This window comes from Drosophila kikkawai, chromosome 3R, assembly GCF_030179895.1.
Source record: "Drosophila kikkawai strain 14028-0561.14 chromosome 3R, DkikHiC1v2, whole genome shotgun sequence".
Taxonomy (NCBI): domain Eukaryota; kingdom Metazoa; phylum Arthropoda; class Insecta; order Diptera; family Drosophilidae; genus Drosophila; species Drosophila kikkawai.
In genome coordinates this window covers 16,380,886-16,408,611 of record NC_091731.1, presented here as the reverse complement: position 1 = coordinate 16,408,611, position 27,726 = coordinate 16,380,886, and the positions used below count along the sequence as shown (strand labels likewise).

The window sequence follows — 27,726 nt, the reverse complement described above, 5'->3', positions numbered from 1 at the left end:
TTGTTGTTGTTGTTAAAAAAGGACGGCCATATTTCAAATTTTCATCTGGTAACACTAATTACAATTTTTGGGTTTTTTAGTGGTCAGATCTAGCGTCGTCCGCGGAAAAAGTGTGAAAATCATAATTATCCGGGAGATTGACTGTTAATATCGCGTGTCAATAGTAAATATGCGCAAGCGTAAATTGTACATTAACTGAAAGAAAGCGAATGCTAGCAGCAACGCCAGAAACTAAACAAGGAATTGCAGCGTGAGTGTATAACTTTTCAGCCAGCATTGCCCCCGCGCTCTCTCTCTCGCACTCGCCCGCTCTCCCGCTGCTAGTCTACTGCTACTGCCGTCCTGCTCTCGCCCTCTTGCGGCTTCTGTGTTGTCTGCTTGCGAGTGTTTGAGTGTGTGTGTGTGTGGTTCGTCTCACGGACTCCGGCCTTGCGGAATCGGACTATATCCAGCTGAATTAGGTCCTCGATCCGTATCCGGATCATACCCGTATCCCGGGTGGGCTTCCACATTGTGGACACTTGGCTGCTCTGCTTTTATCGCACTTTATGCAACAACGCAAACGTTAAATCGTTGAGTTGAGTGTGTGTGTAGTGTGTTGGGTTTCTCGCTGCGTGGTGAGTTTGTCGTCTGTTTTCCTTTCCCTGCGTTTTGTGTGCGTTTCAATTAAATGCAAAATCGGCTGCGAACATCGAGGAAATGTGGTATACATAAACATTAGTAAGCAAACATCAAAACAAATTCGGATTACAACAACGTCGGGTCTGTCCTGAATGTTAGTGGGAGCGAGTGTGGGGGTGTGTGGTGGGGATACGACGGCATTTTTCTTTACCGCACGCCTCCTTCCCCTCAATACGATGCAATTTTTGCGATTCTGTTTTGTGCCTGCTATTCGCAATAATTTTATTGAATGAACCGCAAAAGAGACGACCGAAAAAGCGATGTACTTGCTAGACTGTAGATGTGTCAGTGTGTGTGACTGTGCCAGTGTGAGCGTTGTGTGTGTATCGCGTATGAAAATACATCAACTGTTGAAAATAAAACGAATAAAAAAAAGGAAATTTGCTGACATTGCAATCGTTTGGAGAGTGTTTATAATTGTGAAATTTTCGAATTCTCCACTCGTCCCGTCACTCCCCAATACCACCCCAAAACGGTGCATACATGCACACGCACACACGCCTGCGGATTTTTGCCGTGTGTATGTGTGTCTGTATGCAAGCGCGCGTATTCTGCACACATTGTCATGCATGCAAAAACAAGATACGGCGCGTTCGTAATCGTCAGACTCCTGCCACTTTCTTCCCCCCTCATCTCTCTTCCCTTTACTACCAATCGGGAGCGAAGAAAGAAGTCGAAAAGCACAAGGAAAACGGAACAGGAGCAGGCAGAGGCACAGGTCCAATTTAGACTGCTTTTCCCCAACCCAGTCTTGCATCCTTTTTTTTACCCCACCTCACGCTTTTTCGCTCGCTCCTTTTTTCACGGCTTCTCTGACACTTGCAGCGTCGTGTGGGGAAAGGACAAGAAGAGAGCAGGACTTCAGCACTTACAGTTATGCTGGAAATAGAAGCTTTACTTGTTCTTGGCAAAAAATTCCTCTAATATTTAAAAATTTGTTATTTTAGTTATCCTTTTGTATCTCGTTATCATTTTTTATTTCGTTGTAACTAGAAAACAAGTTCTTTAACTTCCTTATAATTTAAAGAAATCAAATTGGTCGAATTATAAAAGTTTAAGTTTAAACGTAATAGAATTTAGGGGCTGGACATTTTTTGTATAAAATTTAACTGTGTTGATCGAACTTGTATTTCCGCTCGTCCAATAAAAGCATTTCTGGTTGCCGGGTGAAAAAGTGGCAAAGTTGCAGTTTTCAGCGTTTATCAATGACTCTACTCCAGGCACATTTTCACATTTCTATATTTTTTGTATTTTTTGGCAGCCATTCAACTGGGCCTGCCTGGCTGCGCTGCTATTATTAATAAACATTAATAATAACCGAAATCTCTAGCATTCGCGTGTTTTTCGCAGCTGATTGCGTAAACCGCTCTCGCCGTTTGTTTTGAATTCTACTTTTGTTTTGGTAGACGATTCTCAGGTCTACGAGTGTGAAATCTCCAACTCTCTCTCTCTGCCTCTCTGACTGTCTAGGTTCTCTAGAGGTGTTATCAGTGCTGGATTGGCCTATGGCGCTTCACTGAAACTTGTATAGTATTTCGTTTCGATTCGTATCTGTAATCGCAATCGCTGTGCAAATAAATCCCATCGCACACATCTTTTCCACACTTGCAGCCTTGGTGGTGCGAGGAAATTGGGTGGTGGTGGATGGTGGTGCTGGCCTTTCGGTGTCGATCTGAGGTGACGTAAATATTTGCGGTGAATAGCAAACTTTGATGTTGATGTGGGCACCGCTCTCTTCAACGATGACGTATTTCATTTGTTTTCCTGCGTTCTGTTTACTCGCGCAGTATTTTACACTTTTCCATTGACTGTCACCTAACCAGAATGGATACAGTGAAGCTTTGATAAGTTAAACGTATTCAAGTCTTGGACTTTGTCAACATCTCTATTGCGTACTATATCCATTGCCCAGTTGTATATGTTTGAAATCTTACTTTAGTCTTGATGGCTTTTACACTCTGAAAACGTCAGTTAAGATAATGATAAACCTGCAAGGTTAAAAATCATGTAACCATGGGGTCCTTAGGACTCCATGTGCTCATCAAATCAGCTACATTGATCGATTTATTTTTGCTTCACTATAACTTGCTGCTTCCCACTCTCCAATCACTTGCCGCTCTCAGGTCTCCCATTCTCAGGTCTCCGGCACTCTCTCGCCTATTTGTTTTCTACGCGCGCGTGTTTGCACTCTTGTCTATGTAGCTGGCCGTGGGGCGAAAGCGGAGCGATAGTAGTTGCTCATGCAAGCACACACATACAGAGGCAGACTGTGGCAGGCCTAGATCTAATGGAAAACGTTTAATGTTTGTAAACAGACCGGCCAAAGCTAAATATTTTTTGGCATTTCGCATCGTCTACGAATTTGTGGTTTTCTCTCACCGTATCCCTCCTTCTCTTTATTGCTCTTTCTCCCCACGCGCATACTACACATATGTACATATATATGTATGTGGCTTTCACATCTTCCTTCATTGCAATAAGGTTCAGGTGTCCATGTGATGCGGTAAAAGATAAAGTATCTGTTGATATTCAAATACATATCCTTTCAGATTTTAAAGTCAAATTGATTCACATGATTGTTTAGGAAAACTTTAGGAAAACATTTTAATGTCATGTACATAAGATTATCTTCAATGCTTGTATTGGTAAAATATAATTTTCTCGGTGTGTAAAATCAATTTGAAGATAAGTTTTTAGAAAAAGTCCGTGTCAGCTGTTTGTATGTCATTTGAAAAATTTAGAAGGAACCCAAAAAGTCTAAAATTTAATTACCAAAAAACTTATGTATATTAATGTTTTTCACTTTGCAGTGCAGTATTGTCCTGACCCTACCCTACGCTGGAGTAGCAGCCTAACATGGATGTCAAGCGAGTCAAGCATAGAGATTAGCCGAATCCTTTGAATTTTAAATTCAAGATCCTAATTTAAATTAGCCAAGTAGCATAACCGCATAGCTTATAGCACAAAAGCACCGAGGACCGGTTCCAAGCCGCAAATTCCAAATCCCAGTCCAGATTCAAACCAAATCATCGAAAGGACACCAGCGAGAGCATCCACTGCGGTAACCTAAGGGGCACTGCACACAATCATCATGACGACCGACACCCGTCGTCGCGTCAAGTTGTACGCGTTGAATGCGGAGCGTCAGTGGGATGATCGTGGCACTGGCCACGTCTCCTCCACCTATGTGGATAGGCTAAAAGGTGAGTTCAAAATAGTGGTATACATTCTTAGTAGGGCCTTCAGTATAAACTCCTGTATCCACCTCAACTATTTTAAGGTATCTCTCTTCTGGTTCGCGCCGAATCCGATGGATCTCTGCTTTTGGAGAGCAAGATTCAACCGGACACCGCCTACCAGAAGCAACAGGATACATTGATCGTATGGTCCGAGGGCGATAATTTCGATCTGGCCCTGAGTTTTCAGGAGAAGGCTGGTTGTGACGAGATATGGGAAAAGATATGCCAGGTAAGTCTTGTTTCCGTGGCTGTAGTATGCAACGGGATAGAGTTTTGTTCTTGTTAATTGTTAAATAATAATCATAAACAGGTACAAGGCAAAGATCCTTCGGTTGAAATCACACAGGACATTGTGGAGGAGTCGGAGGATGAACGCTTTGAGGACATGTCGGACACGGCGCCACCAATAGAGCTGCCGCCTTGCGAACTCTCCCGGCTGGAAGACATTTCGGAGACGATACAGAGTTGTCTCTCTACGCCGCTTCGCAAGGAGAAGCTATCGATGGCCCTAGAGTCGGAAAGCTACATTAAGAAGCTGCTGAACCTGTTCCACGTTTGCGAGGACCTGGACAACACTGAAGGTCTGCACCACCTGTTCGAGATCTTCAAGAACATCTTCTTGCTGAACAAAAACGCTCTTTTCGAGATTATGTTTGCGGATGACACCATCTTCGATGTGGTTGGGTGTCTGGAGTACGATCCCAGTGTGGCTCAGCCGAAAAAGCATCGGCAGTATTTGAAGCAGTTGGCCAAGTTCCGTGAGGCGGTACCGATCAAGAACCAGGACCTACTAGCCAAGATCCACCAGACGTTCCGGGTGCAGTACATCCAGGACATAATCCTGCCCACGCCATCGGTTTTTGTCGAGGACAACATGCTGAACACACTGTCCAGTTTCATTTTCTTCAATAAGGTGGAGATAGTTACAATGATCCAGGACGACGAGCGCTTTTTGCTCGATGTGTTTGCTGTGCTTACGGATCCGGCAACTGGGGACACGAAGCGCCGCGACACAGTTCTCTTTCTGAAGGAGTTCTGCAACTTTGCCCAGAACCTCCAACCACAAGGCAAGGACTCGTTCTATAAGACGCTCACCTGCCTGGGAATCCTGCAGGCGCTTGAACTCACGCTCGTAATGAATGACAAGAAGACGAAGTCCGCCTCCATTGATATTCTCACGGCTATAGTCGAGTTCTCGCCGCTGGTGGTGCGCAACTATACGCTGAACCAGGCCAACAGGCCAGAGGGGGTAAGTCTACTAGCAAGATTACAGAGTTTATAAATTATTGTTCTTATTGTTACGTTCCCAGGATCGCATGTTGCTGAACATTGCCATCGAACAAATGCTTAATGACTCGGAGCCGGAGCTGGGCATTGCGGTACAGCTGATGGGTATTGTAAAGATCCTATTGGAGCCAGAAAACATGCTAACCGAGAAGGGGGACTTTCTTAATTTCTTCTACAAATACAGTGTTCAGACGTTAGTGGGTAAGTGTCTGGTCATTTCGCTTTAGGAATTTCCAACTAATAACAACTGATGGTCATTTGCAGCTCCATTGATGCTAAATACGATGGGTGACCGTCCGCAGAACGAGGACTATCAGACGGCCCAGTTACTGGGTATCGTTTTGGATATTTTGTCGTTTTGTGTGGAGCATCATAGTTACCACATCAAGAACTTTTTGCTGCAAAAGGATCTCCTCAAGCGAATTCTGGTGCTAATGAAGAGCACACATACGTTCCTTGTCCTCGGCGCTCTGCGACTGTTGCGCAAGATAATTGCACTCAAGGATGAGTTCTACAATAGGTAAAAATAAGCTCGCTAGTGGTAACTTGGGGCGCCTTTTTAACTTTTTTTTTTACTCGGCAGACACATTGTAAAGTGCAATCTGTTTGCGCCGGTGGTGGATGCTTTTATTCGCAACAACGGTCGGTATAATCTGCTAGAGTCGGCCATTTTGGAGCTGTTTGAGTTTATAAAACTCGAGGATATTCGCACCCTCTGCGTCTACTTTGTGGAGAACTTCAGCAAGATATTTGATGAAATCGAATATGTGCAGACATTTAAGTACTTGAAGAACCGTTACGATCAGTACCAAGATCGGCTCAAAGACCGCGACAAGATGGAGAACCGGACGGATGGGTAAGTGCGAGTTTACTTTCCGCCCTGTGCTACTCCAAACACAATGTGAAAATGCCTTGGGTATATGTTATTATTATTATTAAAGTGGCCTGCCCATCATCCGTAGCGGTGGTCGGTTTCGTCGAGATCAGCGACAAATGGAGGAAGAGGAGGAGATGTGGTTCAACGAAGAGGACGATTTCACTGAGGAAATCGATACGTACAGCAATGTCATCAAATGTGAGTATATTCTGCTCTCCACTTCATGTGAGAACTGGTTGAGATTCTAGTATTGATATTTTACAGCCGTCAGCGAAAAGAATGGCCCGCAAAATCAGCAGAAATCGTCTCCGCCGCACAGTACGTCACCGCACAGCGGCGGACTGCTGGGCAATCTAAATGCCACCGCGACATCGACTGCCACATCCTCCGCATCGTCGGGCGCCCCAGTGGCCAGCGGCAGTAGTAGCCCCGAGGGTGCCAGCATTGTCGATGAGCAGACCCAGGCTGCGGTTCATTTGGCCGCCGCTGCCAACATCGCACTGCAACACCACCAGGAACAACAGCACCCATTCCAGCAACAGACACAGCCTGAGATTGCAGAGCTGCAACAGCAGCTAAGCGGCAGCGTGGAGGCGCCGCAGAACCAGGAACTATCACAGTCAGCAACCGCTGCCAACAATGCCTCACTCTCTTCGACAAACTCGTCGATAGAGGCGTCCACCTCATCGTCATCGTCATCGGCATCATCCTCCTCGTCCTCGTCATCGTCATCGTCCTCGCCACCAGGCAGCTCATCGGCAGGCGCATCTCTGTGCGATTCCGCGACAGTGGCCGCCGTGGCAGCTTCACAGTTTCTCACCACAATCGCCACTGCGATGGCGGCATCTGTGACGGCGGCGACTTCCGGTACGAGCAGCAGCAGTTCACCCAACCTATCGCCAGCTCCGGCTGTTGCCAGTCCAGATATCGAGAGTGGCGATGCTCAGTTGCCTCCCAGCGATGACCTCATTAGCTGCGCGGCTGCTGGGGGTGAACAGGAGCAGGATGCGAGCAGCAGCTCAGAGAGTGCCAGCAGTGAAGCGGACAAGGCGACGGCTAAAAAGGCATGTAAAAACTTTAATAAGTTTGTTTAGCTGAAAATATTTTATTTTATATTTATTTTATATTAATATTCGATCAAATACAGGGTCTGGTGGACTACGAAAGCGATTCGGGCGAGGATGATTACGAAGAGGAAGAGGACTCTGAGGGGCCACAAGCACAAAAGCGCGCGCGTCTGGCATAGTTGACAGATGTTGTTGAGCACAGCAGCAGTAGCAGCAGCAGCAGTAGCAGCAGCAGCAGTAGTAGCGGGGGCATCAATTATAAATTAGTACACACAACATAACAGAACACAACGGCTACACACACACACCACACACATGCGGCAAACACAAGACGGACAGCAGAGGATTTATACACCAACGAACGTTAGGATTGCAACAGCAACAACGTAGACATCGGCAAAAGGCAGCAGATGATAGCACAGCAGTCACAGCGGTACGATGTAAGATTAAACAACAAGAAAAACAAAAAACATTATTAAATTTTAGCATACATTTTTGTTTGAAAGAGGACGCAAAAGCAAAAACAAAACACCTAGAGTAAACAAGAAATTATAAACCTTACTTTACTAAATTAAACCACTACAACATATAAATATATATATAAAATATATATATATATTCGAAAAAATATATGCATATGAAAGAAACACAGAGATAACTACAACACTGATCGGCAGCATCCACCGGCAGAGATAGAGATGCTGCTCGAGACAGTTGGCAAAACAAACATTAACGAATCGAAACCAAAACAAAATGTATTTAGTAGTTAAGCCGGAACACTGTAGACCGCGGAGAAGAATTGACATGAGGAGGCCGTGGAGAAGCCGTCAGGCGGTGTGTAGGACATTTGTATACAGTCAGCAGCATCATCCAGTTAACAGTTCCTGTCAAGTCGGCTGCTGTTCTGGCCAAACAAATGTTGCGTGGAAGAGAAGGGGAAGCCCACTTCAAAAGTGCAATAATTCGTTTTAGGTATTTTAAAGACAATTGCAATATTTACCTACATTAGCTGTATAACCTAGACTTAAATCCTCAATTACTTTTGAAAACGATTTCATGCCAAAATCGCCCTATCACACACATTTACAGAGTTGTCTTCAAGTATCACGAGGAGTGTGTTGCTTGTAAACATCGTTGTAATAATTCGCAAACAACGTAAATAATTGTAATTAATATTTAATTTCGAAATGGCAAACTATTTCCACTATTCCCTTTAAGGTTATGTGTACACAATCCTGTTGCAATTGTTTTTTAAATACCAAGTAGAGCGCCAGGTGGCCGACTTGACAAATTTTGTTAATCCTTTTGGGTTAGTCGTGGATATCACTGAACCTTGTATATAATTTAGTCAGTCTTTATGCTCCCAATAAGTAACTGCCCTAGCACCATCCCCTGGCGATTTAACATTAAGAACAGACAATTGGACAGCCAAGAAAGTTAATTTTTATGTCGAGGATGTATTGGATTAACTAACTGCGAGTTCCTTCGGGGGAATCTTTTAGGACAGAGCAAACCGTTGTCTGACTGTGTTTACAATTGCAAACAATTGTTGGCGTTACCTTTGCATTATAAAACACACCACGCCACACAAACACACATCAATAAATAACTAATTATAATGATAACAAATAGAGTGTAATGTTAAACTAAAGCGGCGGGCAAACGAACATAAGCAAAAGGCAAATAACAAACAATAGAGTAAAGTAACATAATAGACTTCATACGGTTTTCCATTGCAAGTTCTTTTTCACACATACATAACTAATTATAATATATAATTTGGATTTAACGAACGAATGTAGTAGGGCTCACTAAGAACCACTCACGCACACACACCCACATATGCTCGCTCAGCCACACACACACACACACACAACGAGGATACATCTGCAACAACCGCCACAAGTGACGGAGAGTAATAAAGTTATTTGTTAATAATCGTATTTTGCCATGTGCGTATGTGTATCGCTGTACTACATTTATTTATTTTAGAGTTTAAACGAAATGTGCGAAATAAGCTAGATCCGCCTGCCTCCTCTCACTGCTAACGGTTTCCCCCAGATCCTTTCCTTACTCCCGGCCTCCTTCCTTGTCGAAATCAGTCCGCATACAATTTAAATGGGGAAAAACATACATATATCCTTCCAAGTTGTTGTTTTTGTTTGATTGAGCAACAATAACGACGCAGAGTGCATACAAGAGAGGAAAAGAAAAGCATAAACGAAACTGAGATGAAAACACAAAAGAAAATGGAAACTAAAGTAAAAGTAAAAGTAAAGGTTAAAATAAAGGCGACAACACAACACTATATAGTTTATACATAGTATTTATATGAATCGTGTATTGTATATGATAATATGCTGTCTAATCCCCTAATCCTAACACACACAAACACACAACATACCCATTACATCTATAATTTGAATATTTTATTTAGTTGTTTAAACATCCGTGCGTAAAAAGCGATCTATATATATATAACTCTATATATTATGATTATGAGTAAATTAAATAATAGTTTTTAATAGTTTTTAAACAGAAACAGAATGGCTAAGCTCTCCCAAGTGTGTTTTTATTCCGTATACGGTGTGTCCCGGGTGGTTATTTCAGTGTCATGGCAACCGTCGATTCAAGGACCAAACAAATGATTCCTGCTAAAACGTTGCCCAGAGTGGTTAGTTAGTTAGTCACTCACTTGACCAGCAGCTGGACGAGAAAATGTCTGTGGAAGACTCTTGGGTGTTTGATTCGTTGGTGTGCTTCCTGCACGGCCCCATTTGGAATGCTCCTCTCCAGACATTCATCGAGCAAAAATCCCTAGGTGAGCATGACCACGTCATCCATTCGTGCACCACCAAGTGTAACCTCTGGCCTTTGGTGCTCAGTCTTCGATCCCAACCAGCAGCTGGATGAGAACAACCCCGATATACTCCAGATCCATGAGGAGTACAAGAATCTGGTTGATTACATGCTGGGCAGCTTTATGGAGGAGATGCATATATCGCCGGAGCAGTTTGAAATGGCCTGTCTCGAGGGCCGTCAGCAGGGGGGTCAGGGGCAGGGCGAGAATCCTTTCCAGTTCCACCAGGTGCTGTTCCAGCAGGTAAGTGGGGGAGGAGCCCTTGGGTCCGTAAGATCTCCAAGCTTTTTTTTTTGTAGATATGGGCAGCCAACGATTTGAAGATATTCATACGCATGATGACGCAACGCAATGTGGAGCTTCAGCTGCAGGCTCTTGATCTAATCGAGAAAAATCAATTGGCCCAAAGTGTCGGCGTCGGGGAAGGAGGCGAAGATGACCACAGTGCAGAGGTGGGCTCAGATCAAGGGTGGGTTTTGCTTAATTACATAAACTTCAGTTTAGTTTTCGATTTTTTGGATGCCTTGGTATTGTTTTTAGTTTACAAACCTTTAAAATTATTACATAACATCCTTTTAAATTTGCCTAAAACTCTGAAATCCAATAGGGACACCGCCTCGGAGGTTGAGCAATTAATAGCCAAGACCGTCGCCGATGAACTCGAGAGTCCAGAGGCTGCGCTTACTCCCGAGCATGATCCCAGCCTGGATTCGGTCAACGATAAGTTTCAGCGCCTGAACTTATTCTTCGAGCAGGAGGACCAAGTGGATCCCAGCGACATGGTGTCGCGGCAGGAGTACCTGCGCCGACAGCGCGACAAGATTGTCGAGATCAAGAAGCAAACGCGTGCCAAGCAGCTGCAGGAGACAATGGCCCGGGGTACGCCGCATGCCCCCGAGGGGGCACGTCCCAGCTCCGCTTTGGTGGCCCAGCAGCTGTTGGAGAATGGGGGACGAACCACGGAGCTCTCGATGCCGGCTCCCCTGGAAAGCGAAGAGAACGCTGCCCTCCAATTGAGACGCAATTTGGCCAAGCGCCTGCGCAGCGAAGTTGTGGAACAGAAGTGAGCTGTGGTCTTAGTACCCTCGTTTATTACAGATTCTCAGCCAGATATATATATAAAGGGTGTGTCGCTGACTAGTTCAGTTGCTGGATAAGGTACAGGGTGTGTCTTACGTTCAAATATAACATGCGCGTTGTTTTCACTCGCCCATGTCCACACCTAGCCGAAGCCTTATTCAGAGGTGGGCCAAGTGTGGGCATGGTCGAGCGAAACTACAATAGATTTCGGTAAGGCTTTCCGACAAAATAAACAAATATTGCTGCTAGTGAAATGTGTTGCTTAAAAAAAAGGTGTAAAATGTAATTTGCTTTGGCTGCTGGTCTTCTACGTGGGTATCCGATCTCGCAGATACGACATGATGGCCTCGGTGCCCTTCATCAGTATCTGATGGCGGGGCTGTCGAAACGGATTTCCAACCAGTTCCAAGTGACTAAAATAAGGAAATACAGCGGGGAAAACATAGATTTTTTAACATTTTTAAAGAAAGGTAGTGGTTGCAGAGATTGAAAATAACAGAACCTTCTTTGGTTGTCCCAAGAATCTAAGAACACTTTTTTTTTAAGAGTCACAGATAAGACTATTGAAGGCAAACTCAAATAATTTGTATGATTAAGTTCCTATTGAAACCTGTTATTTACAATCTCTGTAAAAACTAAATAACTTACGTTATTTTGGTTAGATTCCCCAGAGTGGGCGGAATTAAATCGATATCGTTATTGCGTAAATCCAATGTGCTCAATCGCGGCATGCTCTTCAATCCGGAAACATTCAACATCTTAATATGATTCTCGCTGGCCACGAGAATCTCCAGTCCTTGCAGCTCAAACACACCATTGGGAATGAACTCAAAACTGTTTTAGATATAGATTATAAGTTACGATCATAGCCAGCGATCAATACCCACCGATTATTGGCAATGTTTAGTTCGCGTAGGGTGTTAAGGACACCGAATTCCTTGGGCAGATCACTCAACAGATTATTTGACAGATTTAAGAACGTGATCCGCGTGAACTGCGATATAAACTGTGGCACATAACCGATGAGATTGTGGGACAGCACCAGTTCCGTGACCAAATCATGCATATGCTGCAACCTAGAAAATATATATATACAGATCAGGGTACTCCTGAATATGCAGCTTGTGGGGAACCTACCCACTGGGCAAGGTGCTCAGCTGATTGCGGGCAAAGTCAACCACATGCACACCCTCATTCCTGGCAATTTGAAAAACCTGCTCAGGAACTTCGGTTAGTTCCTCCAAGTTGACAGCTAATGTACGTGTATGACGTAATTTGTACCTGAGGGATGGAAAGTATTAAGGGGATTAAGTATGAGAGTCAGAGTATAAGAGCAACAAATGTGACTGTAGATCATGGAACTTGGTGATACACTACACCCAACGTGGATGCACAGCCTGCTGCTGGTAATGATGCTTCTGTTGGTACGGATGCTGCTGCTGCTGCTGGTACATAACCCCACGACACTCTCGACTTTGCTGACCACTGGCTAAGCTAGATTGATAGCTCTCTGGCTTGTACAGGTGTCTCTGGATTTGTTCATGATACTCCTGGCACTGACTTAGCGACTTATACATATAACCGTGAGGTGCTACCCCTCCCTGATGTTGCTGGTGATATTGACATGGACACTGATGTTGATATTGAAACTGGTGCTGCTGCTGCTGCTGATAGCTGCTGCTGCGGCGTGGGATCTAGACTTAAAGCATTGCCCCAAAAAGCTTTATACATACCTATCCGGATATTTGTTGGGTAGTTCACCATCGTCTGCTTGTCCGCCACTCAAACGGGTAACACTGATGCCCGCCGCTAAAGTGGAGCCCGCCACATCGGAGCCATCCTCCTTTGCCTTGGCCAGGGCTCGCTCGTGGAGTGTCTTTAAAATGCGTGTGGTTCCACACTGTATGATGTCGCGTCGGATCGTCTTTATGGGATTCCCATCAACCTGTAGGCTGATAAGGTGTGCCAACGAGGACAAGGTGACGGGCAGCATGCTAATCGTATTGTTGGACACATCCAGGCGATTCAGGTTGCGCAGCAGGCAGAGCTCATCGGGCAGCTCGGTGATCTTGTTGTCCCGCAGATCGAGGATCTTCAAATGTGGCAGGTTGCTGCACATGGCCTTTGGTACCGTCTGGAAAGGTTTCAACTTCAGCAACAGCAGAATTACTAAATGTTTTTCTTGTAATTACCATTATAAAATTATTGCTGGCATGTAGCTCGCTCAGGGCCTCGTTTCCCTCGAAATTCGGCAGCTCTAAAATGTCATTGTGCTGCAAGTAAAGACACTCGAGCTTTCTCAACAATCCCATATCCTCTGGTAAGCAGGTCAGATCGTTTTGCATTAAATCTAGCTTTTGCAAGGCTAAACAAAAAATAGTTTTAATTGGAATTAGAAAGTTTTTATATGGAGACTTGGCTAAGACTTACATCGCATATTAACAAGATCGGGCGGCAGCTCCTTGATGTGGTTATGGGGCAACAGGAGTGCTGTTAGACGTACCAGAAACCCAATGCCGCCGGGCAGAGATTGGATATTATTATGCCCGGCATCCTTTTATTGTTACATTTCGGTTAACAAGCAGTTTGGTTAAAGGTTATTAATATTTATATTTAAAGGCCACAACCAATTATAAATAGAGATTGAAAGTTAATTTAATGGATAAAAAAAGTAAACTCATAAAGAGGCTTTAAATTGAGATCTTGTCTGGGTATTACTAAATATTTTTAACTCATAAAATATTAAAAATATATTAAAATTACTAATAATATTTATCTCATTGCAAACTTACCAAAAACTCGAGCATGTGCAGGTCACTTATATCCGGATCAAGTTCGTTAAAGGCGTTGTAGGAGATGTTCAAATGGCGCAGCTCAGGTAAACTATAGGTCTCACGGGGAAGCTGGCTAAGCTTGTTGTGGCTCACATTCAGGCGCATCAGCTTCTCCAGCTTGCCGATCTCTGGTGGCAGCTCCACCAAAGCATTATCGTGCAACTATAAGCGAAAAAAAAGCTATATATTTTAAAACTCTTTAATTAAGATCAATTTCTCACTCACTGTAAGGACAGTCAGCGACTGCTGCAGGTTCGCGATCTTGGGCGATAAGTGCGTCAAGGTATTAGAGCTCAAGTCCAAGTTGGTCAATGGCACTTGATTCCACCACGCATCCTCCTCCTTGATGGTCAGCTGCTCCAGGTTCACGGCCTTGCTGTCCGCATCCGCCTCGTTGATGTCGTACAGGCGCTCGGGCACTGAAACGAAAAGTGACATGAAATCAATTAGAGAGCGCCTTTCCTCCGGCATTCACTACACTACAGGCTTCCGTCTTGGGCTGTGGCTGCTCGGTATCATCCAGTTCCAGCTCCAGCTCTAGCTCATCATCCGGATCCTCACTCTCCAGCTCATCTGCCGAGGAGGCCATTTGGAATTCGCGGATCTGGTAGTAGCGTCGCCTTCGCGGATAGGGACCGCACATGCAGAATGAGGTGAGCTGCTTCCTGGAGGACGCAATCTTGACCGGTCGAGGCGATGCGATGCGACAGCGACGAGCTCACGGGGCGGACTGAACCGAACGATGACTGGGTCTGAGGACGCACCCCGTGGAGCAGCACCTTTATGGATCGGCTGGAGGCGCGGATGCTGGCTAGTCAAGCGGCAAATATGTTCTATACCTTTTTTGGCCTGACCCCAAGGTCAAGTTCGAGATCGCAATCGCGAGAGCGGCTCACATGAACTGGAACCACAAGGCACTGCTGTCGACAAGGCCGAAGGGGTTCCATTGCTCACACTGACGCCGCTGCTGATGATCTACTTTCGGCTTGGCCATAGACTTCCAACGACGCAGCTGCTCCTGGGTCACCACTGCTCGCCAGCAAGCCCCGCAATGTAGCTACTATATTTGTCTATTTATCATTCCCCTCAAACTCACCTTTGGCCAATGCCTTGTTGGACAAATTCAGATGTCCCGTCTTTCGCGCCAGCTTCCACAGCTGCTGGGTGAGCACAGAGTCGTCTTCGTTCGTAGTCCTTTCGTGGAACACCGGCCGAAACGAGCAGTTAATTCTGGGCGAGCGGGCCATGGTCGTCGGTGTTTGTCGTTGACGCTGAGGCGGAGCACAGCGGGGGATCCTGCTGGCGGCACCGCCCCTGGCGGCTGCACGCCCATTGCCGGGCAAATCGCTCATCTCGTTGGGACAGCCGTAGTGGGTGAAACAGGGACTAACGTCGAAATCACCGCCGAATGCAGAACCCTGGTCACATTCCTGGGATCCAACAAACGTGCTGAAGTCGGTGTTCGCCGCTTGGCAGAAGCTTGCGGGGATGACAGGTAAGCAGTGCGTTAGAAAAGTCACCGGAATCGCAGGTAAATTCGGGGTTTCTCAGCTTTATTTGTGCGTCGTTGTTTTTTCTGTTTTGTTTACTGTCAACAATCAGCTGGTCGTCGGTCGTTACCCAACACTGATACATTCTTTAGCTTATTTGCAACGGTAATTATTTTCAAAAAATGTATATTTGCAAGTTTTTGATTTTGTGCTGAATCGGAAAAATACATTTTAATTTTAAACTTGTTATGATATGGAAGATTTTACTAAATTTTTAGCATTTAAATTTTTAACACATTTAAAAGTAATATAATAAATTATTACTAAATCCAAAAGGATTTGTTAATTAAAAATTGATTCATACGCACAACAAATATCATTTATTCAGAATTCGTTTTTAATATTTGTTATAATATGATTTTCGTTCAGAGATTGCAAACTATTCCCTCATTTTAAAATTTTTAAACTGTTTTATATCGATCTCCACAACACGTTAAATCTTTTGATTATTGTAAAAAAAACCAATTAATTTTAAATACTCTTTATTAAACCAATAAAGTTGGGTAACAATAAATTGATTGTCATAGTCCCATTAAACAAATGAATTAAGCATTTCAATTACAGATTTCTACACACAGCTGCAAGCGATTCAAAATTCAAGTCGATTTATAGACCCTAATGTGGCAATGTTTGAATACAATGCACCTGCTCTTGCCTCACATAATATATAACATCTATTTACAGACATAAATACATATATGCTATATCGGAAGAGGCATAAAACGGTAATTGATTTGATCATGAACTTAAGTCTCTGCTGGGTGTTGAGCACTGTGTAAGCTACAAGCAGCTTAAAGGCTTGGGCTTAGCATAAGTCTCTACTTACTTCATCGTCCCGTGACCAGTTTTCCCTTCTCCTTCGACTTTGGGGCTTCTGTGGGAGATACGAAATACATATACAAATGTACATAAGTGTATTACTTTAGAGCAAGGTCAGCCGCAAAAGTCAGTCACTGGGGTGTATTAGATTTCCCCGACTGACTGACTGCATCCACCAAGCTCTTTGGCTGCTTCCCCAACACACACCTCGGGGCTCTTGATGGGTGGGTGGCTGGGCGGTTGCCGAAGCGGCAAAAATGCTGAGCCACTTGTCTTCGCGGTGCCCCTTGCAATGGGTCTCCAACCTGACAATGGGCTTGGAACAGGGGCCGTCGTCTACCGGCGTAGCTACGTCGGCGACTGTCAATCAAAATTATGAATAACGCTGCCAGCAGCGTACTGCCTAGGGTCAGTTGCCTCCAATTGGCTACCGCCCCCCAAGAACACCCCCATCCAAATCACTGGCTCATGGGCCACCCACCCCTCCCATCTAGGCGACGAGGTGAGAGCCCCTCGGAGCATTTGCCAGTTGTCATTTGGTTCCCATTGCAAGCGGACGGGCCACGTGGACTTGGATTTGGTTTGCTGGTCGGAGTAGCGCCCAGTACTCACTACACAATTCCCGCAATGGCAGCTGGTGTCTTCAAGAGCTTTATGCGCGATTTCTTTGCGGTGTGTTTCAAGCGTGTTTATTGATTAATAACTAAAATTTTTACGAAATTTGGCTAAAGGCTTCCAAAATAAAATAACCAAAGCTGTGGCTGACAGGATTTGAAATGAAGCGTAGAGGGTCGTCGTTGCCGGTTAAGTAGAGTTTGGCAAGTGCAAGCAAATGTGTTAAGTGGAAAAATGATGAATAAAATGATATTTGTTAATTTTCGTATCCTTCATGGAGGAACTCAACCTTAAGATATATTAAACTTCCTACAAAAGTGAACAAAATCTTAGCTAAAACCTAACTCCGTTAAATTTTAAATCATTTTCTGTGTTTAATAGAATAGTCATGACATTTGAAATTTACCGTCGAGGTCCTTTAGAAAGCCTCATTCAGCTGATGAAATATTTGGAATGCGTAGAAGCATGCCAGCCGACTGGATAATCCCTGTTAATCCCAAGCAAAAATGCAGCCGACTTGGGCGGGCTTTCGTCTAATCGAGGCTACTGCCAACGGTTAAACCTATTCCTCCCCCTTCTTCAACAGGTGAAATACGATGACCAGCAGAGTGATCCACAATCGGAGCGAATCGATGGCAATGGCCGCCATTATCCCAACTGCTCTTCGGATGTTTGGTTGCGATCCTGCGAGCGTGAGATTGTCGATCCCATCGAGGGACATGTAAGCGGACATATACCGTCCTGGATAACTGGCAGCCTCCTCCGGAATGGTCCCGGCAGCTGGAAGGTGGGCGACATGACCTTTGGCCACCTGTTTGACTGCTCGGCCTTGCTGCATAGATTTGCCATTAAGAATGGCCGTGTGACGTACCAGAATCGCTTCGTGGACACGGAAACATTGCGAAAGAATCGTGCTGCACAGAGAATCGTGGTCACGGAGTTTGGAACGGCAGCCGTTCCGGATCCCTGTCACTCCATCTTTGACAGATTTGCGGCCATCTTCAGGCCGGACAGCGGCTCAGACAACTCGATGATTTCCATATATCCCTTTGGGGATCAGTATTACACGTTTACCGAGACGCCCTTCATGCATCGGTAGGTGGACTCTATTTGCTCTTAGAGAGTTCAAAATATCTATGAAATTCTGTTCGATTTAGGATCAATCCCTGCACCCTTGCCACCGAGGCTCGGATCTGCACCACCGATTTTGTGGGCGTGGTAAACCACACCTCTCATCCGCACGTCCTGCCCAGCGGCACCGTCTACAATCTGGGCACTACAATGACCAGATCTGGGCCAGCTTACACGATCCTCTGCTTCCCCCATGGACGACAAATGTTCGAGGATGCCCATGTAGTGGCCACGTTACCCTGCCGCTGGAAGCTTCATCCCGGTTATATGCACACCTTCGGGTTGACGGATCACTACTTTGTGATCGTGGAGCAGCCGCTCTCCGTATCCCTCACTGAGTATGTCAAGGCCCAGGTCCAAGGACAGAATCTCTCTGCGTGTCTCAAATGGTTCGAAGACAGACCGACCCTGTTCCACCTGATTGACAGGAGTTCGGGAAAACTGGTCCAGACTTACGCATCGGAGGCCTTCTTTTACCTGCACATCATCAACTGCTTTGAGCTGGACGGCCATGTGGTAGTTGACATTTGCAGCTACAGGAATCCGGAGATGATAAACTGCATGTACCTGGAGGCCATTTCCAATATGCAATCGAATCCCAACTATGCCTCTCTCTTCCGGGGACGCCCTTTGAGATTTGTCTTGCCCTTAGGTACAGTTCCTCCGCCTAGTTCCGAAAAACGGAACCTGGTAAGGTCCCTCTCGCTGGCAGGCCTTAGTCCTCCAAAGGCTAGACGAACTATGAAGCACTCGGCATCTCAGTATGAGGACATCAGCTATATGCCCACCAATGGCAGGCAGGAGACGCCGGCTGAGGAGAGTCCTACAGGATTCGAAAAGACAGGATGCAAAGTTGAAGATAATATGATAAATCTGGTGACCTTGGAGGGCAGCGCAGCTGAGGCCTACCGAGCCACCAGTGGCATCTTCCTGCGCCCGGAAATGCTGTGCAACTGGGGCTGCGAGACGCCCAGGATATACTACGAGCAGTATATGGGAAAGAACTATCGGTACTTTTACGCCATTAGCTCCGATGTGGATGCAGAAAATCCAGGAACTGTAAGTATCCCTAAGGATTCACTTTTACTTCAATATTCGAAAGACCTTTCTTTTAAAGCTCATCAAGGTGGATGTGTGGAACAAGACCTGCCTCACTTGGTGCGAGGACAATGTCTATCCCAGCGAGCCCATCTTTGTGCCCGCGCCAGAGCCAAAATCCGAGGACGATGGCGTCATACTGGCCTCCATGGTGGTAGGTGGCCTCAACGATCGCTACGTTGGTCTGATCGTGCTCTGTGCCAAAACCATGACAGAGCTGGGGCGTTGTGATTTCCACACCAATGGACCAGTTCCCAAGTGCCTACATGGATGGTTTGCCCCCAACGCAGTTTAGGATCGTGCCTCAACCTCGGGGTCCACACCCAGTATTACTCGTAGACGTAGCCTAGAGTGCCTTTTATTAACTTAAAACTTTGGATTTAAAATATTTGCAATAAACTCCTGCCACTTGCGCTGGAAAACCCTGTTGATCTTCCGCCGCTCGTCTGAGGTGAGAATGGCGTACTTGATGGAGTTCAAAGCCAGCTGCTTGAGGAAGCGCAGATCCGCTTCCGCTGGAGCCAGGGCCATGAAGGCGTAGTAAAAGTCGTAGCTAAGTCCCTTGGCACCCCATACGCCCGGATCATCGGATGATATCACAATGGGGAAGTTCTCGGCGATCAGGAAGCTGGCCGGATGATTCCGCAGATCCCACACGAAGCCCAGGACCTGATTGGAGATGGGATTCACTTCGATGGCAATGTTGCGCTTCTTGATAGTGGACCACAGCTGAGGATGCTTGGGCAGGGCGAAGGCGTGTCCAATGCGCTTTGTGTTTAGCAGGATGGCATCCATCATGTTCCAGTCCGTTCGCCCGTTCCAATCTAAAGGGTAAGTCCAATAATAAATGAATAGCTTGGTCTCTTTGGGAATCCTTGGAATCTTACTTGTCTCGCCGGCGTGGAAGAAGTAGTTGGCCGTGCTCGGAAGATCGGACAGCTGGTTAACATACTTATTGAGTGGATCGCCCGTGTCCTCCTGGCCAATCATATCGAATCCTATCACAAAGTTCGGCTTGGCGTGGCTGCATAAAATATTTTAAATTAGAAGATATCATTCCTTTTTTAGGTCTCAATTAAATATACTTACTGCAATTGCTTGAATGTAGTTATACGCCTCAACATATCCTCTTCGCTGGCCCGATTTCGCTTGGCATATATCACTTTCAGACCCACAAAGTCATGGTGTTTGGCCTTGAATTCCTCCACAATCCGCTCCAACTCGTTGGCCACCTCCAGGGTACTCAGAGTTCGATTGTTGTCGTCGTAGAGCTGCGGGAAGTTAGAGGTTGTAAAAGGTTAGATTAAATGGAAAGGATTTATAGTTTTCTGGGTAGAATTATCATTAAGCTCCTCTATTTTCAATATCCAAAAGTTAATAAGGAAAACCAGACATGACTCTATCAACTTGACTGCAAAAATCTATTACCAACCGGCGAAAGAGAGGCTCTAATCTCCGCATAGATAATATTATCCTCGCACAGCTCCTCCAACAGGCGCTTGTGGTAGGCGCAGTATGTGGGTCTATATTTGTAGAGCCGATCGACGGTGGTGAAGATGTTCTCAAAGCGCTCCCATATCTTTTTCCGGTTGGGCAACAGAGCTAGATATTTAAGATTCAAAATATCATTATACTGAAGTCAAGCCTTAGCCATTATCATCACCTTCTGGTCTTGGACCCAGCATATTAATGTGCTTCTCCAGCTGGCGCTCGTACTTGGCCCGATCCTCGGCGTTGATACGCTCTGTGCAAACGTTCTGGACTTCGCTGTGGCACCCAGCCTGATCGTAAGTAAACACCAGCAGCCCGTCTACGTTGCGGCAGGTGTACAGGTTGTTGGTGGTCGTTAGGTTGCCAATGATCCACCGCGAAGTAACCATACCAGTATTGTGACCGTGCAGGAAGGCGCCCTTCGGCATCTTCTGGATCAGCCGGAAGACTTCGCTCTGGCGCACGTATTGTCTGCCTTGAAAGAAGTGCATGGCCGGGGCATACTTCTCCGGTGTCTTGAGACCCTCGGCTATCTCTGCCCGCTTGGCATTCATCAGGATGCTGTTGGCCTTCGCCTCGTCGGAGGTCAGCCAGATGTTGCCTCCCAGCGAGGCCAGACGCTCGGCTTCCATGATCTGCTCCCTTAGCGTTTCATAAGCTGCAGGAAAAAGGATTTGAACTCAATTTAGCCAGAAAGGGGAAGGATAAACCTAATTATTATTTATTTCTTTTAATTTTTTTAGGAATATATTTTTATAGTTTTTATCTTATAAAAATATAACATTAAATAGTAAAATTTATTGAGCTTTTCAATAAGTATTCAAAAATCGGTTTTGTATGGCGGTAATCCCAGTTTGGTATTTTTAAAAGCTTCCCTTGGTAAGCTTACGTATTCCAGCAATGGGCACACTATTTGGCAGTCAACAAAAACACAAATATAAACAATAAGTTTTGCATAAACTCCCTCCGAAAAAACCAAAACAAACCCCACTGGCGCAGCACTACAGTTTTAAATCCAATTAAATGGAGGTGTAAGCATGGACTGTATAAAAATCCTGTCAAGAAACGTTGTTCTAAATGTTCAATTCCAGGAAAAGCTGTCACGATGCGCCAAATGGGTTTGGGATAATGCAATCCTACGATACGCTGTACCGTCAGGATGAGGTAGCTTTACATAAAGAGAATCAACTGGAAGAAGAAGTTTACGACAACGAAAGGGGAACTCGAAAAAGATTCCAGCTCCTCGAGCAAGTAAAGAACGAGCCCATTGAAAACGACTTCCTAATGAAAGATCACCTTTTCAATCAGTCGTATCAAGTCAAAGAAGAAGATCTGAAAGATCACATTCAAAGCGATTATCCTGTTAATGGAACCATTTTTTATGTTAAGAATAATAACATGGAGGAGCAGCAACCGTTCAAGTGCACCCACTGCCCAAAGTCTTTTCTACAAAAACCTAAGCTTCAGCGACACATCAAGACGCACTCAGGAGAAAGGCCGTACACGTGTAGCTACTGCCAAGCGTCCTTTTCACGAAGCGAACACCTTCAGCGACACGTTCGGAAACACACAGGAGAACGGCCCTACAGTTGTACCCTATGCCAGTCGGCCTTCACACGAAAGGAGCATCTCCAGCGGCATACACGGACGCACACCGGCGAACGGCCATACCAGTGTGGTTATTGCCAGGAGTCATTTCTTAAAAAGGAACACCTTCAGCGGCATTTACGGATCCACACAGGAGAACGTCCCTACCAGTGTAATCATTGCCAGGAATCATTTTCGCGGAGCGAACATCTTCAGCGGCACATTCAAAGCCACAAAGAAGGCGAATGACAGAATTGGTTAATTCATTCTCGAGTTTTTGGAATCAGCCTGGGACTTTTCAATATCCTAACTAACTTTGCCTTTAAGATAAGTTCTCGAATAATTAGTTTTAAGAGAATAAACAGCGAAATACACTAAAGTATCTATACGAAACTTATAAACATTTTAATTATGTATATACATATTTATTTTTTACAGCCAATCAAGGCTACGGATTTAAAACTATTATAACAAAATTGATCTCCAGGCAACCAGCAATGGATTAGTTTTCTCATCTTTGTTTATTTTATACTCTGGCAGGGAATTATAATTTTAGTCAGAAGCTGGCAAAGCAGGGAAGTAAAATTGACAATTTTTTCAAAATTTTATAAGGAGTTAAATCGTTAAAATTGTGAAAAATTGCAAAAAACACATTTCTAAACGCAAAATCTAGTATGCAAGTTTATTAACCTTCCAAAAACGAAGATAGAAACGTTTTCCTAATTAAAATAAATGCATTTTTGGCTTAGTTATAAGCGATTTTTGCTTTTATGCCATGATCCTTTGGCAAACTGGAGAGGTATACATATTTCGGCTTCCCGAACTTAGTTTCCTCTCCTTTTTAATATATTTTTTCTTTAGTCAACATTTCCTTTTATGAATTCAGAACTACGTATTACTCATCTATTATATATAGATTACTTTACAGTTTTATAGAGTTACACATAAAAAAACAAAATGTTTTTGTCAAAAAGATCACAAGATCGCCACAATCTGAACAGATAACACAAGGGAATTTTTTGAGAAAAAGGTGAAGCAATCTTTCAACGACTGTTCTGCTCTTTTGGGTTTAGTTGAGCCCTGAGAATCCTTGGAAACTTACGTATGTCCGCTGCCTGCAGGCTGCTCGGCAGCAGGATCATGAATCCCACCAGCAGCAGTCCCAAAAGTAACATCTCTCCGTTTATTCCCAGTTCCGATTTAAAATATACGCCGTAATATTCGATGCGCGTCTCTGGGCGGTCGCCAGCCAACTGATAAAGTCCGCCGTACGTACAAAACTGACCCGTATACGGCTTGTGCAATTTCCACTCTGATCATGATCTTGGACGCTGTGGGAGCAGCGGCAGGCAGTAGTTGCTGCTGCAGTTCAATGACGGAGATTAGTACGCTCCGGCATGGGGCGCGCGAAATGTTTGAATGCCCCCGGGTTTGGCACTTTCGTTGACACTGGCCCCTCGGGTAATTTGCAAATAAATTTCATGACGTCGCATGGTCAGTGCCAAAATGCCCTACACAAAAGTGATCCTGTGCATGCAAATAAATGAATCTCCAGAGGTAATGATAATCGCACTAGTACGTATAGGTCATCTATGGAACCAACCAGGCCGATGGACACTACGCCTTTATCAGCGCAGCTATATTTTTACACATATGTATGTCAAAACATCGGGTATGCTGTAAGAATATTTTTGCATATTGTTGACTAACCCAATTTGCTGTGTTTACCCGCCGAAATTATACTTGACATTGAACGTGAAATCGGGGTATCAGGGCATCGATTAAAAGAATACATTTCTTATTGCTTAAAAAAATAATGTTGTTCAAAGAAACATAAGCAGGGGTATGGTAGGCTTCGTCCTAAATTTGAAATATTTATTGTCTTTAAACCGGAAAAGACTTCGTATTCATATTAAAAACTTATTAAAAATTCTAAGAAATTTGAGTCATCAGTGACGTGGCCTTCCTATGGAACTCTTTGAGCTTGGGAAGCTATAAAAAAGATACAGACATTTATGGTTATTATTAAGGTTATTGGATCTGGGAGGGGTTTTAGTATTAGTGGGTCTCAATCCAGCAAGACATATTTACATATTTGTATGGGTTCTTCATGTAGTATTATTTTAAAGCCAAATATTTTAATTTAATTTCTTAGGCAAACATGTATTAAATCTTAACCTAAAGATTTCAAATTTCTTGCTTTAACAAGCCGAGGATTATGGAGTATATTTTATATTCTGTTAAAACAAAATTAATTAACAAAATCGCTTGTAACAAAAACTAAAAAGTATAAAAAGGAAAAGGGTAGTAATCTGAATAAATACGTACATTTTCTAAATATTATCCTTTTTGTATCTCTGTGCAATCATTATTATTATTTGCTTCACATAGGTGAATTTTCAAATATTTTAAATTTATTCAAAATATCTAGAATTTACATTTATTGTATTTCGTTGTTCTTTAAGGCGTCCTTTCCTTTTCTTTAAGCTTGTTGTTTAGCCAGCTCGGAGTCAAGGAGGGGGTGGTGTTAAACGCAAAAAAAGAATATGTATTATTTGTTTTTTCTATACACAAAAATAAAAAAACATTACTTATAACTAATACATTGAGTTAAAAGGAAACAAAAAACATTAAGAATAAACATACATTTTCTTTAACAATTTTTTTATTTGCACACAAATCAACGTAAGGTTAACGTAATAAACGTCTTATATTTACTATAATTCTAAAAAAATAATCAAAAAAGCAATAAACTAACATTACAAAACACTTACCTGTCCCCGAGCATCAAATTAAGTGCTCTCCTTTTCTGGTTTGTAAGCGAGGATAATTGACAGTTCTGTAATTACCGTAAATGTCGTTAGCTATGCCAAAAGCCGTCCGTGTCGACCACTAGAACCAGCAAGCGTGTCCGCGAACGTCAGAGAAAATTTGCCAAAATAAAAAAAAAAACTTTCCTAACATTCCCCCAAGAATTCCCTAGTAAAATAAAGACAAGTCAACGTGTCCGGTGTCGAGTCAATATTTGGTTAGTGAGCTCATTAGCTGGCCAGGACTAAAGCGACCTTTGACACAATGAAACGATTGCTGTTTCTGCTACTTCACCTGATTTCACATCCGCTGATTCAGTCGGAACCCGCGCTAAGTACGTTGGACAAGGATTCAGAACGATTCCGGAAGTGTTTAATATTTTTCAACATTTTTCTAGGCTATGAGCACGCACGTCAGGCAGTTCTTACGGCCGAGGAGAAGCTCATGACCGGTGGACACACACACCTGAGCACGCAGGAGGCCAAGGTGGACGACATCTTTATGGAATATAAGTTCGGAGAGCTTTCCCAAGGATGCCGGAATGCCGAGCAAAATGCCGCCGCTCTGCACTTCTTCAAGGCCAAGCCGCTGATCGATCGGAGTGTTGTCTTTAACTTCCTGCAGAAGATGCCCAAAGGAGCGGTGCTGCATCTGCACAATACCGCCTCCGTGAGCTCCAAGTGGGTGATCCAGAATATATCCTATATGTCCGGTATGTTGCGATGCACCACGGCCACGGGTCACAGTGTCCTGACCTTTCGGCGGTTGCCGAAGGAACACAAGTGTCAGTCGCAGTATGTCCTAGTGGCCGACGAGCGGAAAAATTCTGTCGACAGGCAGGTTTACGATAATAATTTCGAGAGACTGATCAATTTGTATACCCCAGTTCCGGAACGTAAGTCTGAGAAGGATCCTTTTTAGTTAGCATCATTTTTTAATTGCATCCTGTTTCAGTGGAATATCCCACCATCACCCATGTTTGGGATCGCTTTCAGGACATATTCAGTGTTCTTGGGGATGCTCTTAGCTACTTGCCTGCCTTTCGAGCCTATCACTGGCAGATGCTCGAGGAGCTCTATAACGACAATTTGATGTACGTGGAGATTCGCAGCAGCTGTAAAAAGGTTAATAGTGGTTCCATTAATAAAGTTTCACTGGATTTAAAATATAAACAACTTTCTAACTTCTAACTTGACTTACTGGTCTGTATCAATCCAGCTTTACGATGCCAGTGGACGAACCTTTCCCCGCAAACGAACCATCCGGGAGCTGTATGCCTTAAACAACAAGTTCACCCAGTTACATCCGGATTTCCTAGGCATGAAAATCATCTTCGCCGTCCATCGTGGCAAGGAAGTGGATCAGCTTCGGGAGACCATAGCGGAATTTAAGCAACTCCAGTAAGTAAATGGGAATTCCTTATTTTCAAGAACTGTATTTCGTATCTTTACAGCGAAATGTACCCGAACTTTGTGGTTGGATTCGATTTGGTGGGTCAGGAGGACAAGGGTAAACCACTGTATACCCTGTTGCCAGCCTTGAGGGATTTGCCGTCCACAGCTCGCCTATTTCTGCACGGCGGAGAGACAAGTAAGTGGAACGCCACCACTTTCCATATTCAACTCTATGATATATATTACCTCTTCAGATTGGTTTGGTTCCTCCACGGACATTAATCTCCTGGACGCTCTACTGCTCAACACCACACGCATTGGCCATGGTTATGCTCTTGCCAAACATCCCATTCTACTGAACGCCGTCAAGACCCGGCATATTGCCGTGGAGGTGAGTCCCATCTCAAATCAGGTGCTACATCTGGTTTGGGACATGCGTAACCATCCGGGGGCCCAGTACTTGGCACTGGATGTACCTGTGGTAATTTGCAGCGATGATCCTGGGTTTTGGAATGCCAAGGGGCTCAGCTATGACTTTTACTATGCCATTATGAGTCTGGCTCCCAAAAACGCCGGTCTGCCGATTCTCAAGACTCTTGTTTGGAACTCGTTGAAGTACTCCACACTGACGAAGGAGGAGAAGTCGCGGGCTTTTAAAATACTGGAGCTAAGCTGGACACGTTTTATAGAGAAGGTTCTGCATAAAAAGTCCTGGTGATTTAAAATTTAGTAATTGTTTATCTAGAAAAGGTTTTATTCTTTGTCGTTGAAAGTTGTTTGTTGTCTTAAGAATTTTTCGCAGCTCTCCAGGATTTGTAGATAGGCCGTATGGAAGCCTCCCATGCCTTGACTCTGTGAGCAACACGTGCCACGGTGACAACCCCCTGCAAGAACCGTGCAGGCGGTGGATACTGCGGCAACTGCCTTGCCGCACTATCTCAGTAGTAACCATAATCACTGATCGAGGCCAGCACCCGGTCTCGATCTGCATTCGGCATCACTCTACGGATTCCGAGGCGAGAGAATATCGCGGGCAACTACCTTGCCGCGGTATACTAAAAACCTTATCTTATATATTATTTGTTTTTTCTATACACAAAAATAAAAAAAACATTACTTATAAGTTATAGCTAACACATTGAGTTAAAAGGAAACAAAAAAATTAAACATAAACATATGTACATTTTCTATAACAATTTTTTTGTTTGCATACAAGTCAACGTAAGGTTAATAAACGTCTTATATATACTATAAATCTTAAAAAAAATAATCAAAAAAGCAATAAACTAACATTACAAAACATTT

At 44.2% G+C, this 27,726-nt stretch overlaps 7 protein-coding genes and 1 long non-coding RNA gene across 23 annotated transcripts; 5 read left to right on the top strand and 3 right to left on the bottom strand.

Moving 5' to 3' along the window:
• Nucleotides 1–56: 56 nt before the first annotated feature.
• flfl (serine/threonine-protein phosphatase 4 regulatory subunit 3 flfl) lies at nt 57–9,709 on the top strand. 5 transcript variants are annotated; one of them, XM_017180198.3, is made up of 10 exons: nt 57–250; nt 3,492–3,884; nt 3,962–4,149; nt 4,231–5,169; nt 5,231–5,408; nt 5,472–5,727; nt 5,791–6,063; nt 6,170–6,282; nt 6,349–7,148; nt 7,232–9,709. In XM_017180198.3, the coding sequence occupies exons 2-10, from the start codon at nt 3,773–3,775 to the stop codon at nt 7,328–7,330; spliced, it is 2,958 nt and encodes a 985-aa protein (XP_017035687.1). In that variant the 5' UTR covers nt 57–250; nt 3,492–3,772; the 3' UTR covers nt 7,331–9,709. The 5 variants fall into 5 exon arrangements, with proteins under 5 accessions (XP_017035687.1, XP_017035686.1, XP_070142953.1 ...); XM_017180197.3 differs by having other exon boundaries at nt 58–250; nt 6,149–6,282; XM_070286852.1 differs by lacking the exon at nt 57–250 and adding an exon at nt 3,223–3,345 and having other exon boundaries at nt 6,149–6,282.
• A 90-nt stretch (nt 9,710–9,799) lies between these two features.
• LOC108084155 (cilia- and flagella-associated protein 36) lies at nt 9,800–11,078 on the top strand. Of its 2 annotated transcripts, none has more exons than XM_017180212.2 (4): nt 9,800–9,972; nt 10,037–10,254; nt 10,311–10,463; nt 10,619–10,761. In XM_017180212.2, the coding sequence occupies exons 1-4, from the start codon at nt 9,870–9,872 to the stop codon at nt 10,637–10,639; spliced, it is 495 nt and encodes a 164-aa protein (XP_017035701.1). In that variant the 5' UTR covers nt 9,800–9,869; the 3' UTR covers nt 10,640–10,761. The 2 variants fall into 2 exon arrangements, with proteins under 2 accessions (XP_017035701.1, XP_017035700.1); XM_017180211.3 differs by having other exon boundaries at nt 9,802–9,972; nt 10,311–10,480; nt 10,619–11,078.
• A 2-nt stretch (nt 11,079–11,080) lies between these two features.
• On the bottom strand, nt 11,081–17,050 carry f-cup (leucine rich repeat containing flyers-cup). Of its 10 annotated transcripts, none has more exons than XM_070286854.1 (13): nt 16,907–17,050; nt 16,302–16,349; nt 15,022–15,404; nt 14,151–14,344; nt 13,884–14,087; nt 13,522–13,645; nt 13,284–13,456; nt 12,821–13,225; nt 12,469–12,755; nt 12,229–12,372; nt 11,979–12,167; nt 11,740–11,925; nt 11,081–11,504 (listed from the first exon to the last, which is right to left on the bottom strand). In XM_070286854.1, the coding sequence occupies exons 2-13, from the start codon at nt 16,304–16,306 to the stop codon at nt 11,399–11,401; spliced, it is 2,400 nt and encodes a 799-aa protein (XP_070142955.1). In that variant the 5' UTR covers nt 16,307–16,349; nt 16,907–17,050; the 3' UTR covers nt 11,081–11,398. The 10 variants fall into 10 exon arrangements, 9 of the variants coding, with proteins under 9 accessions (XP_070142955.1, XP_017035689.1, XP_017035690.1 ...); XM_017180200.3 differs by having other exon boundaries at nt 12,469–12,771; nt 12,825–13,225; XM_017180201.3 differs by having other exon boundaries at nt 12,469–12,768; nt 12,825–13,225.
• On the top strand, nt 16,670–19,560 carry ninaB (neither inactivation nor afterpotential B). Its single transcript, XM_017180207.3, has 4 exons — nt 16,670–16,966; nt 17,496–18,004; nt 18,067–19,099; nt 19,158–19,560. The coding sequence occupies exons 1-4, from the start codon at nt 16,670–16,672 to the stop codon at nt 19,431–19,433; spliced, it is 2,115 nt and encodes a 704-aa protein (XP_017035696.1). The 3' UTR covers nt 19,434–19,560.
• On the bottom strand, nt 19,481–23,511 carry Adgf-D (Adenosine deaminase-related growth factor D). The gene is made up of 6 exons (XM_017180210.3): nt 23,319–23,511; nt 20,802–21,287; nt 20,571–20,740; nt 20,228–20,409; nt 20,026–20,162; nt 19,481–19,962 (listed from the first exon to the last, which is right to left on the bottom strand). Exons 1-6 carry the CDS (start codon nt 23,389–23,391, stop codon nt 19,505–19,507), a joined length of 1,506 nt encoding a protein of 501 aa, XP_017035699.1. The 5' UTR covers nt 23,392–23,511; the 3' UTR covers nt 19,481–19,504.
• Nucleotides 21,515–22,598, top strand: LOC108084157 (gastrula zinc finger protein XlCGF7.1-like). The gene is made up of 2 exons (XM_017180215.3): nt 21,515–21,660; nt 21,721–22,598. Exons 1-2 carry the CDS (start codon nt 21,653–21,655, stop codon nt 22,463–22,465), a joined length of 753 nt encoding a protein of 250 aa, XP_017035704.1. The 5' UTR covers nt 21,515–21,652; the 3' UTR covers nt 22,466–22,598.
• Nucleotides 23,512–24,060: 549 nt separating the features above from the next.
• LOC138928803 (uncharacterized) lies at nt 24,061–25,097 on the bottom strand. The gene is made up of 2 exons (XR_011445185.1): nt 24,545–25,097; nt 24,061–24,208 (listed from the first exon to the last, which is right to left on the bottom strand). It is a non-coding gene; the product is annotated as an uncharacterized lncRNA (long non-coding RNA).
• Nucleotides 25,098–25,146: 49 nt separating this feature from the next.
• LOC108084264 (adenosine deaminase 2-like) lies at nt 25,147–27,150 on the top strand. Of its 2 annotated transcripts, XM_070286856.1 has the most exons (7): nt 25,147–25,361; nt 25,425–25,922; nt 25,982–26,151; nt 26,246–26,427; nt 26,481–26,617; nt 26,676–26,812; nt 26,914–27,150. In XM_070286856.1, the coding sequence occupies exons 1-7, from the start codon at nt 25,292–25,294 to the stop codon at nt 26,917–26,919; spliced, it is 1,200 nt and encodes a 399-aa protein (XP_070142957.1). In that variant the 5' UTR covers nt 25,147–25,291; the 3' UTR covers nt 26,920–27,150. The 2 variants fall into 2 exon arrangements, with proteins under 2 accessions (XP_070142957.1, XP_017035908.1); XM_017180419.3 differs by having other exon boundaries at nt 26,676–27,150.
• Nucleotides 27,151–27,726: the final 576 nt, after the last annotated feature.

Bases quoted from the DNA above. Each gene is read 5' to 3' on its own strand.
- flfl (XM_017180197.3), top strand. From the start codon at position 3,773: ATGACGACCGACACCCGTCGTCGCGTCAAGTTGTACGCGTTGAATGCG. The intron at 3,885-3,961 runs GTGAGTTCAAAA...AACTATTTTAAG, and splicing joins CTATGTGGATAGGCTAAAAG to GTATCTCTCTTCTGGTTCGC. The intron at 6,064-6,148 runs GTAAGTGCGAGT...TTATTATTAAAG, and splicing joins ATGGAGAACCGGACGGATGG to TGGCCTGCCCATCATCCGTA.
- LOC108084155 (XM_017180211.3), top strand. From the start codon at position 9,870: ATGTCTGTGGAAGACTCTTGGGTGTTTGATTCGTTGGTGTGCTTCCTG. The intron at 10,255-10,310 runs GTAAGTGGGGGA...TTTTTTTTGTAG, and splicing joins ACCAGGTGCTGTTCCAGCAG to ATATGGGCAGCCAACGATTT. The intron at 10,481-10,618 runs GTGGGTTTTGCT...GAAATCCAATAG, and splicing joins GAGGTGGGCTCAGATCAAGG to GGACACCGCCTCGGAGGTTG.
- f-cup (XM_017180200.3), bottom strand. The intron at 13,457-13,521 runs GTAAGTCTTAGC...TTTTTTGTTTAG, and splicing joins CGATCTTGTTAATATGCGAT to CCTTGCAAAAGCTAGATTTA. The intron at 12,373-12,468 runs GTAGTGTATCAC...TCCATCCCTCAG, and splicing joins GCTGTGCATCCACGTTGGGT to GTACAAATTACGTCATACAC.
- ninaB (XM_017180207.3), top strand. From the start codon at position 16,670: ATGAATAACGCTGCCAGCAGCGTACTGCCTAGGGTCAGTTGCCTCCAA. The intron at 18,005-18,066 runs GTAGGTGGACTC...TGTTCGATTTAG, and splicing joins GAGACGCCCTTCATGCATCG to GATCAATCCCTGCACCCTTG. The intron at 19,100-19,157 runs GTAAGTATCCCT...TTTCTTTTAAAG, and splicing joins ATGCAGAAAATCCAGGAACT to CTCATCAAGGTGGATGTGTG.
- Adgf-D (XM_017180210.3), bottom strand. From the start codon at position 23,391: ATGTTACTTTTGGGACTGCTGCTGGTGGGATTCATGATCCTGCTGCCG. The intron at 20,741-20,801 runs GTGATGATAATG...TTAAATATCTAG, and splicing joins GCTGGGTCCAAGACCAGAAG to CTCTGTTGCCCAACCGGAAA. The intron at 20,163-20,227 runs GTAAGTATATTT...TATTTTATGCAG, and splicing joins ACTACATTCAAGCAATTGCA to CCACGCCAAGCCGAACTTTG.
- LOC108084264 (XM_017180419.3), top strand. From the start codon at position 25,292: ATGAAACGATTGCTGTTTCTGCTACTTCACCTGATTTCACATCCGCTG. The intron at 25,362-25,424 runs GTACGTTGGACA...ACATTTTTCTAG, and splicing joins TCAGTCGGAACCCGCGCTAA to GCTATGAGCACGCACGTCAG. The intron at 26,152-26,245 runs GTTAATAGTGGT...GTATCAATCCAG, and splicing joins TTCGCAGCAGCTGTAAAAAG to CTTTACGATGCCAGTGGACG.